Source organism: Epinephelus lanceolatus, chromosome 4, assembly GCF_041903045.1.
Source record: "Epinephelus lanceolatus isolate andai-2023 chromosome 4, ASM4190304v1, whole genome shotgun sequence".
Lineage (NCBI taxonomy): Eukaryota > Metazoa > Chordata > Actinopteri > Perciformes > Serranidae > Epinephelus > Epinephelus lanceolatus.
In genome coordinates, this window is record NC_135737.1 from 46941491 (window position 1) to 46962289 (window position 20799).

General features: G+C 43.2%; 1 protein-coding gene across 2 annotated transcripts; it reads right to left on the bottom strand.

Annotated features, from left to right (window-relative positions):
• Positions 1-9944: 9944 nt before the first annotated feature.
• On the bottom strand, positions 9945-20513 carry gpr171 (G protein-coupled receptor 171). 2 transcript variants are annotated; one of them, XM_033632106.2, is made up of 6 exons: positions 20306-20513; positions 13706-13803; positions 13437-13625; positions 13147-13353; positions 11848-11976; positions 9945-11547 (listed from the first exon to the last, which is right to left on the bottom strand). In XM_033632106.2, exons 3-6 carry the CDS (start codon positions 13605-13607, stop codon positions 11020-11022), a joined length of 1035 nt encoding a protein of 344 aa, XP_033487997.2. In that variant the 5' UTR covers positions 13608-13625; positions 13706-13803; positions 20306-20513; the 3' UTR covers positions 9945-11019. The 2 variants fall into 2 exon arrangements, with proteins under 2 accessions (XP_033487997.2, XP_033487998.2); XM_033632107.2 differs by lacking the exon at positions 13706-13803.
• Between the last annotated feature and the right edge of the window lie 286 nt (positions 20514-20799).

A 20799-nucleotide genomic window follows, 5' to 3' on the forward strand; every position in this document is an offset into this window, starting at 1 on the left:
GACATCCCATTAGTCTGACTGTCCGCGGCGCCAAACGGCTCCCAGAGGGCGTATTTCTGCCTTGATGGTGCGCCGTGACCGGCTCTGGGTCAGCTGGGAAAGGCTTGAGGCGAAGCAGGCTCACGGCTTATGTGTTTGTCACTTTCTTTTTCATTTTAACCCACACCATGATCTTTTCCTGACCCTAACCAAGTGGTTTTTGTGCCTAAACCTAACCAGACCTTAACAATGGAACAATGGGATGTCAGACCAATGGGCAGTTCCCGAAGTTGACACGGCGTCCCAGAGGTACCTTGGACGTCATATGTGGACGTGGAAAGTCCATGACCAAACGTGGACATGTGACGAGGTCGCAGTGAGGATGATGTTGTTTTTAGTGATGTCACCATCACAACTCACACTGCTAGAATTAAGACTCATTTCTAACATTGGACAGCGTCCACTTTCCGTTTAATTCCTCACGACGTGTTTTCTCTATTCTCTAAAACTTGAAGTGGTTGATGGTAGCAGACACTTGTAGGTTGTTCGCCTGAAAATATGTCACATGTAGGTAAAAACAATCTCAGTAAACGAGTCAAAAGTGAAAAAAGTTACAATTATGGTGATGCTCCTCTAGCAGCCAATCACAGCGCAGGAGGGCGGGACTAGACAGAACGCTCTGGGGAAAAAAAATAACGTAATGCAACATATTTGTTGACAAGTGGACCGGGTTTTATATTTCATTAATAATTTACATATCAGCGTTACTTTGTTGTATCAGAGCTGTGACGTAAAATGTCCTGCTGCTTCACAGTAAAAACTTTCCCACCATCAAACAGCTGGAGGTTTTTGTTGTGAGGCAGCTGCAGTGGAGCTATGGCTATGTATGTCCTTTATTAAAAATGTACAAGCAAACAAGAGGTGTTTGGGTTGGTGGATCAGAGCGGTGCAAACAGACAGAGCTGCAGAGAGACGTTAGAAATCTGAAGAATGAATCAAACGTCTCCGGATCAGATCTGCTGAAACTCTCTGTGTCGAACCAGACTGATGACGAAGGCCATCAGATATCTGTCTGTTATTTTCTCTGAGGTTTAGTCAGACGGTTAAAGAGGTCAGACGACACACACACACACACACACACACACACACAGTCTAAAGTATTTTCCATCTCAGCTCTTTAATATTTCTCAGGCTCTTTATAGAAAACAACCTCTGATTCACTGTGAACGTCTCTCTCTCTCCTCACTCCTTGTGTTCTCTCTCTATCTTTAGCTCCGGTGGATTTATTCCTGTCACTGAAGAGAGCTAATTTTAATGTCACATGTTCAGGTCAGAGATATTAAGTACGTCTGAAGTGTAAATATCGACACATTCTCACCTTCAACTCATCAGATAGTGAACGCTGAGCTCCTGGGTGAAAGTCCAGGGTTTGCTGGACCCATCCACCTCCCCTCCCACTGGCCCTATAGGCACTTTCCAGCTGCTTATATTATGTTGTTACTGGCAGAGTGTTGGAGATATCAGGCGTAGACATGTCTGCCTTCTCTCCGGTATAATGAAACTAGAAGGCACTAAGCTCATAGTGTAGCAATGTCTCTGTTCAAAGTCGATAATCCACAGATTTGTTATGAGCAGTTTCATGTAGGAACACTTTACTTTCTGCTGAACTACACCACGCAGAAGGAAGCGTGCATCTACTGTTAGCTCACCTAGCACCATTGAGCTAGCTGATGGTAGCTTTTTCTCGCCACTGACCGGTTCAGATCGCCAGTGTTATCTCTGTAAATAGCATACTAAGCGTTTCCCTTACCTCTGGGCTGTGTGACGTCATCTCGCGAGAGCTTTGCTCCACTGTGTCTGTAGCTCTCTCTACTCGTGGGACAGCCGTTTTCTTGAGGAAGACGTGTTTCGGGATTGGATGTCTTCTCTTCTTCGGCTGGCAGTAGTCATGTTGGGAGAAGTGAGCACTGCAGACCCGATGGTTCTGCAAGACGCAGTGTCTGGACAGGAGTGTTAGCATCCATTTGTAGCAAAACTAGCCACAACTTCACCATCTCGCCGTCCGACAAAGGCAGCCTATGAAAGCTGTACAGGGTGTTGCGCGACATCCTGTTCTTGCAATTCGGATAAGCACAAACACGAACCATTGTTTTCAATCGATGCAGTAAAACTCTCAACTGTACTCCGGGACAACCAGCGCCACTCTCGTCACGCAAAATTAAAAATTGCATACGGGAGCTCTTTTGGTGTGCGGATCGCTTTTTTCTTTTTTCATGCATATAACATATAGCCCATTTGACGCGCATATCCAAATACTATAATGTAGGTTATTCTAGGTTGTAATTGGCGGTCGGTCGATCGGTTTTATGTGAATGAATGAAGAAGCTTGATGCCTTCATAATGTTGACAGTGTCAGTCCCATTCATGCATAGCCTATAGGTTACAGGTGCTGGAAATAAAGTTGAATTAATAGGCCATCACACACATAGCCTATACACAAAATATAGACAGCATTAGGCTATCTATCTATCTATCTATCTATCTATCTATCTATCTATCTGTCTGTCTGTCTGTCTGTCTATCTTTTTCCGAAAAAGGGTCCTATGTTCCCCAGTTGCAGAACACAGGAGGGAACATAGGGATGACCCCTACATTGGGTATATAATATGTGATACATAACGGTACAACAGTCACAGGGGATGTTTTTATACTTGACAACATTTTCCTGATACATACTTTCACTGCAGGAACCTTTTCTGTATAGTGTGGTGACTGTATTTTTACTGCAGTACAGGATCTGAATACTTCGTCCGTGACGAGAGACACTGAGAAGAAAGGATGTGTATAAAGTGTGCTGGAGGAGGAAGGACTAAATGTGACTGACCTCGAGTCAGAAATTGAAAGCAGTTGTGGAGCAGTGTGTGTGTGTGTGTGTGTGTGTGTGTGTGTGATTTTTAGAGCCGTTCCCACGACACCAAATGACCTCCATCCCTCTCGCTCTTCCTCTCCCTCTCTCTATAAATGGCTTGTCTGGTGGCATTTTGGTGACCAGTCGGACTTAAAAAGGACAGAAAGAAACGAGAGAAGGAGAGACGGAGGGAGGAGTGACAAGAGAGAATAAAAAATATCTAAAGAGAGACAGAAAAAAAGCCCTGCTTTGGCAGGAACAAAGAAATAGTTCAACATTCTGGAAGCTTATTCTCTATGTTTCTGAGACTGAGATGTTCAGATGAATTTTAGTCTCATGTCTGTGTTAAAGGAATACTTCACACACAACATGATCATGAGTATATCAGATATTCACACTGTGTTATGTTAAATTTGTGAGGAAAACTTAGTGTCTCTCGCATTCTTCCATGGTGAACGGAGAATCCAGAAAAGGTGAACCTTCTTTATGAATTGCAGTGAAAGAGTTTAACAAGAGCCCAACTTCACAAACAAAAGCATTTTCACTGAAATTCAACTGAACGTAAGGGATACTGTGCTCTCTGCTCATCATTTTACCATGCTGCACATGGAGCTGCTGGTCTACGGCTGCCTCCATCAGTTTATTTCTCTGACACCGAGAGTGACTGCCCAAGCAGCTCTATGCAGTGTCTTCTGAGTGAGACCGGGTTGTCAGCATGCTCTCATCCCAACTCATCAAATATCGTCACTTTGTCTGTGAACTTTCACGCCTAAGTCATGCCTTCATGACTTGGATTATACTGCAGGAGTTGTTTTAGTCTTTGTAAACAGACGTTCAGATGTTACTATATAATGAGGAGAACTCTGTGTGTGTGTGTGTTCCACGTTTTTCTCCTCACTGACTTGGTCAATCCATGTGAAATTTGGCACAGTGGTAGAGGGTCATGGGAGGATGCCAATGAAGCAATATTACATCAATTGGCCAAAGGGGGGCGCTATAGCAACCCATTGAAATGTCAAACTTTGAATGGGCATATCTCATGCCCCGTATGTCGTAGAGACATGAAACTTTGCACAGAGATGCCTCTCCTCATGAGGAACACATTTGCCTCAAGAACCCATAACTTCCGCTTATATAGATTTTCCGCCATTTTGAATTTTTTGAAAAACACTTCAAATGGATCTCTTCCTAGGAAGTTTGAGCGATCTGCATGAAACTGGGTGAACATAATCTAGGGACCAATATCTAAAGTTCCCTCTTGGCAAAAGTTGGAAAACTTACTAAAACTGAGCTTCTATAAGGCAATGAATATTGCGGAGGGCGTGGCTCATCACATAAAGGTGTATAACATCTCAAGGGTTTCACCCATCACCACGCAACTTTGTAGGCATATGACCACACATAATCTGAGGGGACCCCTCCATTATTGACCCCATCAAACAAAATGGGGGCGCTAGAGAGCTCATTTCTTATCTAGGCCTAACCGCCATATGGATTTTTACTAAACTTGGTAGATATGTAGAACAGGACGCCTCAAGGTGACTGGAGAAATTTAACTCTAATTGGCAGCTGGGTGGCGCTATAACAACAGAAAAATGACTAAAGACAGATCGCTGTGGCTGCAATCGTACTATCAGATCCACAAACACTCTGTCTGAATACATTGCTCTTTTTAATGGGTTCAGTTGACTATTTAATCTGCAATTTCCTATGACCTGTATCCCAAACACACACCATGTGAAACTGTACGTGGGCAATTGTGCACTCAATGGGTATGGACTAGTATAGTGCTATTGTGTGACTTTGGTGAATCTGAACGAACTCTGCAATACACCAAAGTCACACAATAACACCAAGTATTGATTGAGACAGCTATAGACCAGCAGCTCCTGTGTTCAGTAAGGTAAAATTACCGATTTTATCAATGGAGTCTGGCTTTAGTTCATTTTTAGTATCATTCATTCATAGTATCAGACATTGAAAGCAAAGAGCAGCCGTGCTTGTAATGATCTTCAGATGCCTGATGAGCGACAGGCTGGTAAACTCCAGTAAATAGTCTGCACCAGGATGTTTGGGTTGGTGCGAGTTGTGAGCTGTAACTCAGCAGTAAATAATCAGCTGTGTGTGTCTGACTGTGGATGGTGGAGCTGCTGAATGGATCTGTGGAGTTTGTTAGTTGCAGCGGTGGCTGTTAGCAGCTAGCTCCACTCGCAGACTTCACAGCTTCACCCCGCAGGACTCCACTCAGTCCGGACTGGAGAAGGTTTGTGGGTTGATGGTGTTTGACAGGCAGGTAGGAGGCTCAGTTATCTGTGAGTGTAGCTGTGCTGTAAGTAAACAGTCTGAACTCAGATCAGTTTTCTCTGACAGAGATGAAAGTTTAGTTTGAATCACCAACTCTGTGAGAGGACACCAGTTTAAACCTCCAGGCTAACATGTTGCACATGAAGAAACAAGTTATGTTTCTGCTTCTTAACAGTCACATGGATAAGTCAGAGTTTACAATGAACCTGGGGACAAATCCTAGTTGGCTCACATTAGTTATTTGTTGAGAGCATAAATAGAGAGATGTTGAGCTTTTCAGATGATGAACAGTGAGTGTGTGCTCGTAAATCAGCCCTTAAACCTTAATTTCTGATACATGAATTAGCCTCACTGGATTAGTTTAAAGATCAAAAAAAACATGGAAGACATAACGACAAAAAGTTGACTAAAATGTTCAGAATTTTTGTTGACCAAAACTATGGGGGATAAAAATGACTAAAATGGAGGGAACTGACACACAAGTGGTCATTCTGTGGGTAAAGTATTCCTTAAAGCCTAAGAGCTTGAGTCAGGATGTGGTTCTTGGAGTTAATACAGATTGCAGTACAACATTCCTCGTCCCAGTTGCTCGGATGATGTCAGTGATGGTTTGACTGGTATCTCTGTTTCAGGACAAAAAGCAAACCCAGCTGAATCATTGTGTTTGTGTTTAGTTCCATATCTGGGAAGTGAGCTAATATCAGTCTTAAGGGTCTAATTTTAGAGCTGTGTGTTTTATTGCAACACCAAGGACACACTTGGTGCTCAGTTACACATACACACACACACACACACACACACACACACACACAGTCCAGATGTTTCCTATTGGATGGGTCCAGGGAGACCAAAGCCGGCTGGGCTGAAGCTACGACACCAGAAAACTTGGAGGAGCCACAGCGGAGACGATCCACAGAGTGCTGGGTCTGACAAGATTTATATTAAAGCTTCTTCAACAACCAGCTGGGAACTAATTAAAGGAACAGTCTGACATTTTTTATGTTGTCCTGTGTCTCCAGGGTCAGGTGGTTTAGATTGTGTCTCCAGCCCGGGCACCAGGAGAAAATGTTGTCTTCGCACAATTCTGCAAAACACAGATATGTTACATTTGAACATTTCATACGTTTTAATAGTGTCGTATGAGCTGACGTTGTCATCTGGAGGTGGAGGGAGCAGTGGATGGCGTGTCACCTGGGCGAGAGCGCTTACTGAAACATGGCTGCATTTCCTATCAGGACTGTGTGACAAACAGTGGTTGTTATTTTACTGAAACATTGTTTTTCTAGCTGGGATACTGTCGTGAAAAGCTGTTGTATTTTCTACTGAGACACAGCTTTGTTTCCTGCCAAAAAATTGCCGGGATAGTACCTCGAAAAGTGTCTGTTTTAACTGAGACATAGCTGCGTTTCCTGTCAGGATTGTCTGACAAAAAGTGGTTATAATTGTACAGAAAAATTGTGTTTCTAGCTGGGATACTGCAACGAAGAGTGACTGTTTCTTACCAAGACACTGATGTGTTTCTAGCTGAGATAGTGCGATGAAAAAAGGTTGGTTTTTACTGGAACATCACTGTGTTTCCTGCTGGAATAGTGCCATACATACTGAAGTGTTGTTTGTTACAAAGAAATCACTGCATTTCCTGCCAGTATAGCGCCACAAAAAGTGATTGTTATTGAAAAATTGTGTTTCTAGCTGAGATAGTGTGATGAAAAGTGGCTGTTTTTTACCAAGAAATGGCTGCATTTCCTATCAGGATAGTTTGACAAAAAGCGGTTGATTTTTTAACAAATCATTGTGTTTCTAGCCGGGATAGCGGCATTAAAGATACAACTTTGTTTCCTGCTGGGATACATAGAAAGCATTTTTACGGAGACATCGCTGCATTTGCTATCTGGATTTTGCGACAAGAAGTGGCTGTAATTTTACCAAAAAATTGTGTTTCTAGCTGGGATAGTTTGACAAAAAGCGATTGTTTTTTTTTTTAACAAAATATTGTGTTTCCTGCTGGAATAGTGCCATACATAGTGTTGTTTTGTACAAAGAAATCACTGCATTTCCTGCCAGGATGGTGCCACAAAAAGCCACTGTTTCTTACCAAAACATGGCTGCATTTCCTGTTGGGATAGTGCCGCAAAAAGTGATTGTTATTTTACTGAAAAATTGTGTTTCTAGCTGGGATAGTATGATGAAAAGTGGTTGTTTTTACGAAGACATCATTGTGTTTCCTGTTGGGATAGTTTGACAAAAAGCAGTCGTTTTTTTTAACAAATTGTGTTTCTAGCCAGGATAGTGGCATTAAAAGCTTTTGTTTTTTTCCTACAAAGACACAACCTTGTTTCCTGCTGGGATAGTGCCATAGGAGGCATTTTTACGGAGACATCGCTGCATTTCCTATCGGGATTTTGCAACAAAAAGTGGCTGTAATTTTACCAAAGAATTGTGTTTCTAGCTGGGATAGTGCAATGACAAATGGTTATTTCTTTACTGAGATATTGTTGTGTTTCCTGCCAGGATAGTTTGACAAAAAGCTGTTGTTTTTTAATTAAAAAATCGTGTTTCAAGCTGGGATAATGCAATGAAAAGTTGTTGGGTTTTCTTTCAGAAATACATTGTTTTGTCCCCTGCCAGGATAGTGCCATAGAAAGCAGTTGGGGTTTTTTTTACAGATAAATGGCTGCATTTCCTATCAGGATTTTGCGACAAAAAGTGGTTGTAATTTATTGAAAAATTCTAGCTGGGATAGTGCAATGAGAAGTGGTTGTTTTTTACCAAGACATGGCTGGATTTCGTCCTCGGATAGTGCGACAAAAAGAGATTGTTTTTCACAGAGCCATTGTTGGGTTTCCTGATAGTGCCATGGAAAGCAGATATTTTAACCATGATCTTTCTAACCATATTAAGTATATTTTGTCTTGACCTAACCACATGTAAATGTAAAGTTTCAGTGTATCCGCTTCATAAGAACGTACAGAAATACGAGACAAGTCCAAGATGTGACTGGAGGCAGAGGGAAAGTCTAGCGTTGTTCCATCCAAAGAGAAAAACACACTTTATTTGACTGTTATTGTTTGTTGTGTCTGTATCTTGTCACTCTTTCACTGTGTTGGCATCACTTCTTTATTTTCTGGGATCTCACAAACCTCACTGCTGTACGTTTAAAACTTTAATTCTACCCCTTTAAAACTCTTCCAATATGACATAAAGTATTAAACTGGTGATTTTCCTTTTGACCCAAACTGGACAAAATACAGAAATGAAGTTACTGATGATGGTGATTACTGACATGTTATCGGCAGGTCAGATTTTATCCTGACTTCGTGTCATCCTGTGATCTTGTCCTGTGTCCTCCTCCAGCATGTGTTACACATATTTTCTGTATCCTGTGTATTTTCTGTGGTCTCAGTTTTTTTTTCATCTTAATCCAATAAAGCCGTTTTAAAGAACATAAATCTGATTATCTGATTCAGTTCCTTTTCTTCACTACGTCTCTGACCAAAAATGCAGAATCGATTTCACAGAGTTTATTTTGTTACAGTCAGACTGTAATTTGTTCTCGAGCACCGTGAGACATAATTAAGCGTTATTACAAGCTGCTGTGGATCATTTTATATGTGTTATCTCCCAATCAGAAGGTCGGGCCTCTGGCTCCGTGTTCACTCCATTAGATCATCTCTGAGTCCAGAGCCGAACTGAAAGATGGAGCACGGACTGGTTAAAGGAACAGTCTCACATTTTAGGAAGGTTCAAGAACAAACTGTCTTCTTCTCCATTTTAAGAAGATGGAAATCAGTTACAAATCTGCAACAGCTTTACAATCTTACAGGAAGTGAACACCGGGCTCCTGGGTGAAAGTCGGAGGTTGTTTGATCCATCTACCACCGTACTTGGACTTCAGCCACCTTAATTTGCGTTGTTGTACCGCCACATTTCCCTCTGATGCTGCCAGGCGCCATTAAACAATGACAGCGTCCAGCTGTGTATCATGCCGACGTGAAAGGACAACTTTTTTCGTCTGTGTTTGACGCTGAAAGTCACTGACCAAACGCCAGTATTTGACAATGTTGGAGTGAGGCTGGGTTGGGTCAACATATCCTGGATCACATAAAGGTAAATAGCTGGTCAAAGCATCCACAGCCTGATGCGCCCTCCTCAGCTCCTTCAATTTGTTTCTAAAAACACCTGAATAGACCAGCTCCCTAAGACCCTAACCAGTCTGCAGCAGATCCCAATCTGCAGGGCAGCATAGCTAAAAGCTACTTTTCCCATTTAAAGATGAACTGTGGGAACAGAAAGCGAGAGACTGTTCTTTACTTATCAGAAGAGGGAGGTGGCTCTTTTGATTTTGACCCTACCCGAAGCTACAACATTTTTTCCTTGAGCCTCCCTGACTGACTGATGGAAAATGCATGACCCTCCCTCCTCCATAAATTAGTTATAATATATATTTTTAAAACTTTAAAACCCTTTGAAGTTTGAAAGTTAAAAGTTGAAATCCCGGAGTTGAAGAAAGCCTTGTTTTTTCTCTTATCGTGCACACAGTTTATTTTTTGGTGAAAAAACAGTATCACCATCACTTGTATAGCAATATCACTATTTTAAGCTCAGATCTGGTTATGTTTTGTTTTTTTCTGACAAGCTTGTGTCGCATGATGTGTCCAAGGACAATCTGGAATTTGAATATCCAACAATAATTTCTGTTTTTAGAGTTTCTGACCATGATACATGGCGTCATTGTGGCATGTTTTCTTAAAAAAAAAAAAAAAAAAAAAAAAAAAGCCAAAAGTTGCGCTTTTATTTAAAAATCAGAAAAATTTAACACTAAGATCTAAAAAATTACCAACGTATAGAAGGCACGTTTGGTTTTAAAATCTGCAGTAAAATAAAAGTACAAAAGTAAGTACAAAATCCAATCATTTAAATTTCTATGCCCCTCCCCTAGGCCAAAATAAAAAACTTTCCCCAGTGCTTAAATATATTATTTGACAGCCTCAGCCTTTATGCACCAACCCCTCCCCCCTCATAAATAACAAACAGTCCCGTAGGGTGAGGGGCCAGGTAATGCATTATGTCAACGGGGTCCTTACAAGGACAGGAGTACATGAATGTGTGTGTATATATTTTAAATCTAACTTTTATTCCATTGTTATTATTATTTAGGGAGACTGGTAATTAAGAATTTCATTGTATGGTGTGTTTTCACTCTGCATATGACGTCTTGAATCCTGAATAAAAAAAACAGTACTGAGGGAACTGATGGAGAACTCAGTGAACCTGACCTGGATCAATACTGGTCACTGCTGCCACCTGCTGCCCTGAACACAGAATGACACTCTCAGCTCCATTTATTATTCATTTTAACAACATAATGTGTCTGAACTCATCATAATTCAAATAAGCAGAGAGTCTGTTCACTCTGGTTTTTACAAATATTACAGATGTAAAGAAACTTTAATGGCATCAGCAAGCACGAATCAATGTAAATTTGGGACTGTATGTAAAGATTCTCAGAAACTCAACACCAACTTAACACAGAACAAGGATCATAAATGCAGTTAAATAATTATTAAAAGTCTTTGATTCAAATTATTTCAGGTTTCTCAGGAGTCCTGGTGTCATGAGATTGATTTGGTGCATAAACGAACTTTTAAAAAACAGTTTTTTGTCCATGTGGAGCTGCTGAAGGTGTGTCATCAGGCGAGCAGTTTCCATATGCTCCCAGTCTTTGTGCTAAGCTACAGTTAACATGTCCTGTGTCTCAGTTTCTGCATCATTCTTTGTTCCATGTGTCTTGTGTATATCTGGGTTAGATATGAACAGAACATCTGTGGTTAGATGGCGTCCTCTTGCTGCACGGAAGTTGCAGGTTCCATCATTTCCTCCGCAGCCTGTTCCTCTGTGTCGCTGATTGTCTGCTCCCTGCTGCAGTGGAACATCTTGTGAACCGTCTGTCTGAACTGTGTGTGGAGGTGGTAGAGGAGCAGGGGGTCGAAGCAGAGGTGGAGCACGCTCAGCAGCAGCGTCGACTCCTTCCCTAGAAACAGCTGCCTCTTGGTGTGGCAATCCGTGATGACTTTGGTCTGGGCCAACGTGTACGGCGTCCTGACGACGTGGTAAGGCACGAAGCAGAGGATATAGGCCAACACCATGGCCGCCAGGCTCACTGCTGCCTGCTGGGCGTCAACCCAGAGTTTGGGGTCTTTGCGGCTGCGCAGGAGTCTTTTGAGAGCCAGGCCGCTGGAGAGGAGCACGACGACAGAGGCGTTGAGGAACAACGCTGTGCAGAGGAAGACGGTCAGGGCGTGCCAGTGGAGGCCGATGTCATTCTTCAGAGATGAACAGCTGAGGTACCGCCGCTCCTGCACAGACAGGTTTCATAGTTACATTTGGCAGATAGATTTTCATTATAAATGATGAAAAGCAGTTGAAGCTGCAGAACTAGAAGTAGCAGCAGTGTAACTGTACGGCTACGACTAGAGCGCCACCTTGGGTCACCTCCAGGTATCAGACATATTTATACACAGACCTGCAGCAATTCAACAGCACCTTACCAGACCTGGAGCAGGAACTGACGCTGAGCAACAGTAGCAGTAGAAGTAGAAGTAGTGGTAGTCATAGCAGTAGTTGCAGCAGTTCTCTAATCAGTAGTACTACAGTACCTGTACTTGCTGTATGGGCAGAGCCATGTTGGGCACCATGATGAGCAGCAGCAGCAGCCAGATGACCACCGACAGCAGCCGGGCGAAGCCGACCTCCTGGAGCCGTAGAGAGCGCAGAGTTTGGCAGTCCTGCAGGAGAAGAGATCCGTCAGCCATCAGGAACACCAACACCAAACACATTGTTTCCACGTATAACTTTGGTTCAGAAAAAGTCCAGATATTGTTTCACTAACGGCAAATGTATCCGATCACCTGATGGAAAGTAAGTCAAGGTTCTGGATGCAACAGTTGAGGTAGACACAGATAAAAATGTTGGCACTGAATGTTTCTGCAAACCACGGATATGTTACATGTGCTTTAGTGAGCCATTTCTGTATTTTCTGTGGTAATTGTGCCACCAAAAGCAGGGTTTTTTAACCAGCAATCACTACATTTCCAATGGCGATTGCACCACCGAACTCAGGTCATTTTTAGCCCCGATAGCTGCATTTCCAACAGTGATTGGATAACCAAAACCATTTTTTTTAGGCCGAAACATCTTTTTCTATAAATAAACAAGTGGTTTTTATGCTGAAAACTTGTTTCAGCATATCTTCTACATAATAACATAGGAATGTTACATACCTGTGATTTACAGAAATGTACAATGCCAGCAAGTATTCTGGCAAATGGGTTTGTGCTGTCAAATTTGCACAAATTACATAATTTTTTGTTAATAAATTAATTAATGTTTATCATTATATCTGTAGGACATATCAGACACAATGTTGCAATTCATTAAACTGATAAAATTTGTCGTTTCCATCGAACTTTTACTTTAATTTACTGAAAGTCTGCGTAAGACAATGCAAATGTATACGTTTCTATCCACATCCGCGAGCTGTGGGAGCTAACCCTCCAGTTGGTGCCGTAGACCACGATAGAAGAAGAAGGGGTGATTCAGACAGCTCAAGACAAAGCTGTAACGATGGAAAACCATGCGGAAGAAAACACGATGGAATTATAGTTCTGTTTTTTTATGCTTTAATGCGAGGAAGGCTACAGTCTCCTCATCACTCCACACACATCTGATGTTTTCAGCTCTTCATGCTTCATGTACATCATCATTTCTGTTGCATTGAGTTTTAGCTGAAGCAGCTGACACCTGTAACTGATAAATTGATGATAAAGCTTTCTGTGTTCTCTGCTTAAACGCTTATTTGATGGCTCAATGTGGGTCCAGTTTAAGAGTATGATTCGTTCACGAAGCTGATACATCGTCATCACCTGCCCCTGTGATGAAGATGTGTTCAGCCCTACCTGCAGGTAGCGGTCAGTGATGATGAGGGCCAGAAAGGCGATGGATGCGTAGAGGCTGATGTAGATGGTGACGCCGCTGGCCTGGCAGTGGAACACCATGAGGCTCCACGGTGCCGCCCCAAGGTCCTTCAGGATCTTGAAGGGCAGAGCGAGCAGCAGCAGCAGGTCGGCCACCAGCAGGTTGACCAGGTAAACGCTGGTGCTCTGCTGCATGAACACGTACACAAATATGTTTAAAAACTAAATAATATCTCATATTAAGACAAATATGTTTCTAAACAGCGTCCTACCTTGGCTCTGGGGCTGCGGATGAAGGTCCACAGAGACAGCAGGATTCCAGGCAGACTGATGATGAAGATGAGGATGTAGAGGACGGTGAAGGGTCCCATCGGGTCATTGAGGATGCACTGCTTCCCCTCCTCAGCTCCTACAGAGCTGGAGTTGGAGGAAGAAGGCATCATCAGGAGCTCAACCTGCAGCTGAGAGACAGTAGACAAGTTCAGCAAAGAAAGCTTCAACACCGTTCAGTTGCAGGTCGCAGGTGTGATAATGAGCTCACTGTGTGTGGTGAGAAGTCTGAATGCTCAGCAGCTGCTGTGATTATGGTTTGGATGTCTTGTGTTCAGACTGATGGTCGGGACGGAAACAGGAAGCAGCCTGTAAGAAGGAAAGCCACCTTTAAACACTGTTGTGTGCTTCATCACCTGAGAGACAGGTTATTCTGCCAGAGTTATAAAACTTTTGGTGATTTTACCTGACGGATTTTTGTATTTGTTTTTGTCTGATGCAACATTTGAATCAACTGGTTATTGTCTGTGTCGTTCTTCATCCATCCGCAAGATACCCCGAGACTTTCCCACCTGTCACAACTCCCAGTCATGTCAGACCCAGCCACTCCCTCATGCTCTGCAGTAACCACTTTCACGCCCACATACTCAGCTGCTTCCTGTTTTCCCTCATCAGCCTGGCAGTATACAAACCAGCTCCTGTTCCCTGTCAGATTGTCGATGTTGCCTCATGTCTTGCTTTCTAACTCTCACAACCTGGTGCCTGAACCTTTTATCCTGAAAGCTGTATGTGCCTACCAATCCATGGACTGGTGAACCCTTTTGGATGATGCTGCCCTTTCACCAAACAAATTTCAAGTGATGTAACTGTCACAGACAAATCTCCAATGTTGTAATAAAATCATGACAGTTTTGCCTATGTTGGTGCGCACTCCCGTGACCTTGATGGTTTGGTGTCAGGTCACAGGTAATAAAACTTATTCCAATCAATCTTAAGTCAGTCTTTTTCTTATCGTGACTTTCCAACAAAGTCATCCATCTGTTCATTTGCTTCTGGTCAGGTCAGGGGCAGCAGGCTGAGTACAACACTCCAGACGTGCCTTTTCCCTGCAACGCTTTCCAGCTCCTCCTGAGAGATCCCGAGGCGTTCCCAGGCCAGATGAGATATATAATCCCTCCAGTGTGTTCTGGGTCTGCCCCGGGGCCTCCTACCAGTTGGACTTGCCTGGGAAACCCTCTAACAGGAGGCGCCCAGGAGGATCCTGGTAAGACGACCAAACCACATCAGCTGGCCCCTTTCAATGTGAAGGGGCAGCAGCTCTACTCCGAGCTCCCTCTGGATGGGTATTATTCAGGATATCGCTAAAGGTGCGGACACACCAAACTGACATCAAAGAACTAGCGGCGACGAAAGCCAACTGTTGCGTCGTCTACGTCGCCTCACGTCGCCCTGTGTCAGTTGCATTTGAACACACTACACGGACTACATCCGACGGCCAAGTAGCACGTACGTTCTGCGCCTGCGTGAGAGAGAGCGGAGTGAGAGAGTGGTACATCCTGTCAGCCGAGGGGTTTCCTATCTGTGCAGCCGAGCACCGCAGCACCTCCACGGACTATTACATCCAGACGGTCCCGGTGTTTCCTCCGCAGGCTCCACTTCACTCAGCTGCCCGATAAACCCGCTGCTTCTTCCCACTTTAACCTGAATAACAAACCAGGGCTCGGTGCTCCGGTTGGATCCAAACGGAGAGCCGGAGCTAGCTCAGAGACTAGCGGAGGCTAACTGGCTGTGCTTCCCTCCGGTCATGCTGTGGCTAACGCTCCGCTAGCCGCTCCCAGCTAGCTCCGGTTTGTTATTCAGGTTAAAGTGTGAAGAAGCAGCGGGTCTGTGGGGCAGCTGAGTGAAGTGAGGTTTCACTACAGGTAGATTCACTTGCCGATGCCAAAGTGCCGACGGTGTGGCACAGTGTGCAAACTCTAGGCCGACAGACGCTCACCGACGGCGCGACTTTGGTCGACGGCCGACCGTCAGCTTGGTGTGTCAGGGCCTTAAGGCTGAGCCCAGCTACCGCCCAGTTGTCGCTTGTATCTGCGATCTCATTCTTTGTGTCACTATCTTAAGCTCATGACCATAGGTGAGGGTTGTGTACTTTCCCCTCACTGGTGAACAAGGCCCGCAGATGCTTCAACTCCTTTACTTGGGGCAGTAACTCTCTCCCAACCCAGTGGGGGGAAGATCAAACTGCACCAAACCCTGGTTCAGATTTATTTAAATGAAGTATCGAAAGAAAACTCAAATGCAGTTATCAGGCGTCACATCAAGCTTTTAATGGAGAATTGATGCAATGGACCAAATTTAAAAACTAAAATATTAAATAAGATAAAGAAATAAAAAGGAATGTCTAGCAAAAAAGGACCTCTTCCATGTGAGTGTTGTAACGGAGCAGGAGGTGACAGACAGGTAGCTGAGCCACCGCCGCACAGGATGCAAGTAAACTCTGTGGTCACATATCAACCTGCCTGCAGCAGGAAGTCGTGAATCAGGAAACTTTCAGCCAGACACACAAAGCAGCTTCTTTCCAACTTTTGTACAATACTCACAGCTGCTTTATTCTGTTGTAACGACCAATACATGTATCAACAGGCGAAGCTTCTCCTCAATCAACCAGCTGATTAAAGGACTAATTCTTTCAGTTGTGCTTTTATTATTTTACAGTTTGCCTGCAAAGATTTTAATTTGTAAAGTAACTAAAGCTGTCGGATAAATGTTGTGGATTAGACAGTGGTATGAAAAGAAAAGACTCAAGCACCTCAAATTAGTGAATATATTCAAAGACATAAATTTCACCATCAGACACACTCAACAGAGAAGTAACCTGCAGTCTCTGCACCAGAAGTGAAAACCTCATTCAAAACCACACTGACATTAACAGTAATGTAGATTATTAAAGCTCAGCGCTGCAACATGATCTGCTCAACAGTATGTATGTGTGTGTGTGTATGTGTGCATGTGTGCGTGTGTGCAGGCAGGGATGGTACTTTTTATCAAAGTAACATAATATTCTTGTTTACTTCTGTTATTAGTCACATTTAACAGACAACGTGTCACAGACAGCCCACAGACAGTCGGGGGTTAAATGTCATCAGATGTAAAATCTTTAAAAACACACATACATAAATAGTTTTATCAGTAGTTTCCTCAAACAGCTGCTCACTGAAGTTTTTAACAGACAACACAGGAACTTTGTCGGGGACTATTTTCAGCAGCGGATTGATCCATGTTTGCATCATTTGTGGCAGCAGGACGGTGTATTTGGCATTAAGTCGAAATAAACTACTATGTGTGTGTTCATGGTGATGAAGGAAGATGTCACCCAGTGATACACCACCTGGGTGCCCAGTGGCTCATTGGGTGGAGCAGGTGTCCTTACCGCAGTGACCACAGGCTTGATTTCAATCTGCGGCCCTTTGCTGCATGTCCGGCTTTCATAGTTATACTGTGTAGCATTACCCGATTAAGACATGTGAGATATGCTGATATTATCTGGGGTTTTTTTTGGACATTTCAGAATATGCGTCTCAGTTGGGGTTTTTCTCGCAGTCTGTGACACGCAGCCTCTTGCCTGTTAACCGTCAGCTCTGTGCATTGTAAACACACCAACTAGCCCAACAGTTTGAAGGCTGGGGTAAAGATACATGCCCAATAGGAAAGGCTGTATGTCTGGTCGGAAGGAGAAACACACCTACGTTTAAATATTATGAAAGACGGTTGAAAGGTTTTCGAATACGCCCAAGTATCGCAACATACCTTTTGAAGAAGGTGGTTGACGGAGTAAAACAGGGAGGCTGTGTTGCGTTCATGGCCAACCAAATGGCCAGAATAAATGTTATATTACATTTGTTCATTATTATGTGATGGGTATGATAAAAACTTTTGCTGAAACTTAACGTTTCAACAATGCTGTGGTTAGGGTCAAAGTCTCCTCATACAGTGGTTCATATGATATTCTATTAGCGCCCCACAATGACGAAATGTTGTTAACGTCCTGAGCTGTGTAGTTAAGGTAAAGTTAAGGAGGTTAGGTTTAGGCTATTAAAGATACTATGGAAGAAGTAACATGGCAAGTCCACCACCATAAGTTAACTTTGAAAAAATTGTTTTCTGACGCAAAGGAGCAAAATGGCCAAAATAAATGTTGGCGTTATATGTTTCTGTGAGCTACGGCTACATTACATTTGTACGTTATTTTGTAATGGATATGTTGAAACTTCATATTTAAACTTTACATTTCAACAATGCTGTGGTCAACGTGTAGTTATGTTCAACATGTCCTCACTCAACAGTTCATATGATATCCTACGACTTTAGCCGCCCGCATCACAACCCCCGTGAAATGACTTGTTTCACCATTAGTATTTAATCCATTCAGTCCAATAACATTCGGTAAGTCTATAAGAGCTGCAAGATTAAATCTTTTTTTTACAGTTCTGTATTCCGTTCCAGTGATGTGGAAGCAGCACCGATCATCTAGGTAATTTCATACTGCCACTGAGTAACTTTCATAAGAATGAACAGGGTCCTGCCTCCAGTGCTGTATCTAGGGGCACTTCCGGTCTAACGTAAAGTTACGTAGTTAAGGTAGCGTTACTGTGATTAAGTTTAAGAAAAGAAATATGGCAAGAGTTTACCTAAAAAATGACTCAGAGTTCACACAGTTCCAAACGTGTCTCAAAGGAAAAGTCCCAGGGGAAATCCACCACCTCAACCTGCCTCCCTTCAAGACCACTCGGGACTGCCTCCTTGTTTACTCCCGTCAGCGCTTTGTTCACATGATCACAGCCTTTCAAAATACATGGGATACGTACGAATTTGGGTGTGTTACTTTTTTGTAGGAAAATGTACGAACAGTTTATGAGAACAGCCTAGGTTAGGTTCAACATATCTTCATACAGTGGTTCTCATGATATCCAAGGAATTAGTGCCCTTTATGTAACGTTACTGTGGTTGGGTTTAGGAAAAGAAACATGGCAAGGGTGTACCTAAGAATGACTCAGAGTTCACTCAGTTCCAAACACTCTGGACTGCTTCCCTGTTTACACCCATCAGTGCATTGATAATGGGATACCAGCCTTTCGAAACATGTCGGATATGTACGAATTTGGGTGCATTACTTGTCGTCCGAAAATGTACGAACAGTTTATAAAAACAGTTTGCGTTAGGTTCAACGTATCCTCACACAATGGTTTTTATGATATCCTAAGAATTAGCACCCCACAGATGACAGTCAGTACGTTTACATGCACAGTTTAATTCCACTTTTAATCGGAATGAAAGGCCATTCCGATTAAAAGTGGTCATGTAAACGGTCATTCCGATTGAAAATTAAATCCGGTTAAAGGGGGTGGTTTATTCTGTTTGTCATTCCAAATGAAAGAATTTTGTGTGCATGTATACACTCATTCCTCTTTAAGCTCATTCCGGTCTTTGTGCGCATGCTCGTTTCCTTGCCCTTCTGGTGCGATGACGTATATAGTGCGCATAGCAACGGGCTGAGATAGAGCAGTCAGACTCGTTGCACTCACCGGTTTCCATTCGCCACAGCACGGTCTTCTATCTCCCTTCTTCGACCTTCTACCTCCCTTCTCCTCCTCAACAGACGAAGCATTAGCAGAACAAGGTTGTTGTCGTACTGCTGCTTCAAGAATATAAGCAAAACAAGCCAGAAAAAGGCACTAAGAACGGCGTCGTCAAGCATCTTGTTATCTGGGGCGAGGACTACAGTGTTTTCTTCCGGTAGACGTAAACACGTAACATCCGCCCCGCCCCCTATCCAATCAGAAACCTTCCCTGCCCCAAACCTTGCGCAGACCCGAATAAAGGCGATTAAACGGTTTGGGAAAAGTAACATGGTGAGGATGAACCTTAAAATAACTCAATATTCACAGGGTTCTGAATAACAGCCTCCAGGGGGGAAGTCCTGTGATTTGTGAACCATCCACTACCACAGCCTGCCTCCTGATGAGGCCTGCTTCCTTCTTTACTCCCAGCAATGTATTGGTCACATGATCGCAGCTTTCCAGAGTATATGCACAGATTACTGGCCCATGATTACGTGGGATATGTGCGAAATTTGGTGTGTTACTTTTCATAGGAAAATGTTTGAACATGTTATGAGAACAGCCCGGTTTAGGCATAAAAAATACTTGGTTATCAGTCAGAAAAGATGTTTGGGTTTAAAAATACCTGCTTTTTCATAGCTCCACCCCTGCTAGGAAAAGAGCTACAGGTCATGAAATCACAACTGGTTTTGTTTTTTGTTGGTCTCTAACAGTGGTCGGCAGTTTGGCAGATGCCGTCCTCCATCTACCATCCTCTCCACCTTCTGATGACAGCTACTGCTCATATACTACGTCACTTTGGAAACGCTGATATGTTACGTCTGAAACTGACAAATGTGATGTATTCGTGGTTTATAGAAACGTACGATGGCAACATTTTCCTCTGGTGACTAGGCTGTTGTTGATGATTACAAAAAAAATTCAAAAGAGAAGTTAAATGTGACTCCCAAGATGCATTTCAGTCATTAACATCCAAACATAAAGCTTAATGACTGGAAACTAAATCTCAGTGTCGAGAAAACAGCTGAAGGTGATTTACTCTTTAAATCAGTTTTGGATGAATTTGTCCATTGTGGCGAGGACATCCTTCAAACTCTCAGTCAAGCTCTTTCATTAAAACGTCTTCTTATTTCTGTTACTGTGAATCATCCGCGTGAGACTGAGTGAAGGAGGAACCCGCATCACGTCTGATATTTAACGTGGTTTGATCATCAGACTGTGAACGTTAAAAATAAATCTAAATGAGCCCTTACCTTCTGTGTTGAGTTATCCAGTCCTCTCAAAGGTCCTCAGACCACGTGTTGGATCCCCTGAGGACTGACCAGGACTCTGGGTTCCCCCCACACAGGTCCTCAGGGTGATTCAGTGTGTTGGTGCAGATCATGTGCTCGAGGCTGCAGACGGATGGAAGGTGTTTTCCCTGCCTGTTAGAAGTACGTCAGTCTGATCACAGGCCACACCTCCCTGCAACACACAAACACACACACACACACACATACAGTCAGCTGTCAAAGGGCTTTACAGCAGTTGGGTGATGATTAACGTGAGTTTCAAAATGATTATGGACCTTTTCAGTGGCACACAGGCAGAGGAGGAACTGACACAGATGACTAAAAAACAGTTCTGCTTCATCTCATATTTACAGATAACGCTCACACTTTAAAGACAGTGTGTGAGGGTGTGAGCGAGAAGAGAAAATGAGACGTCATATAGACTTATACGATTATAGATACTGGTTTCGTAGCCT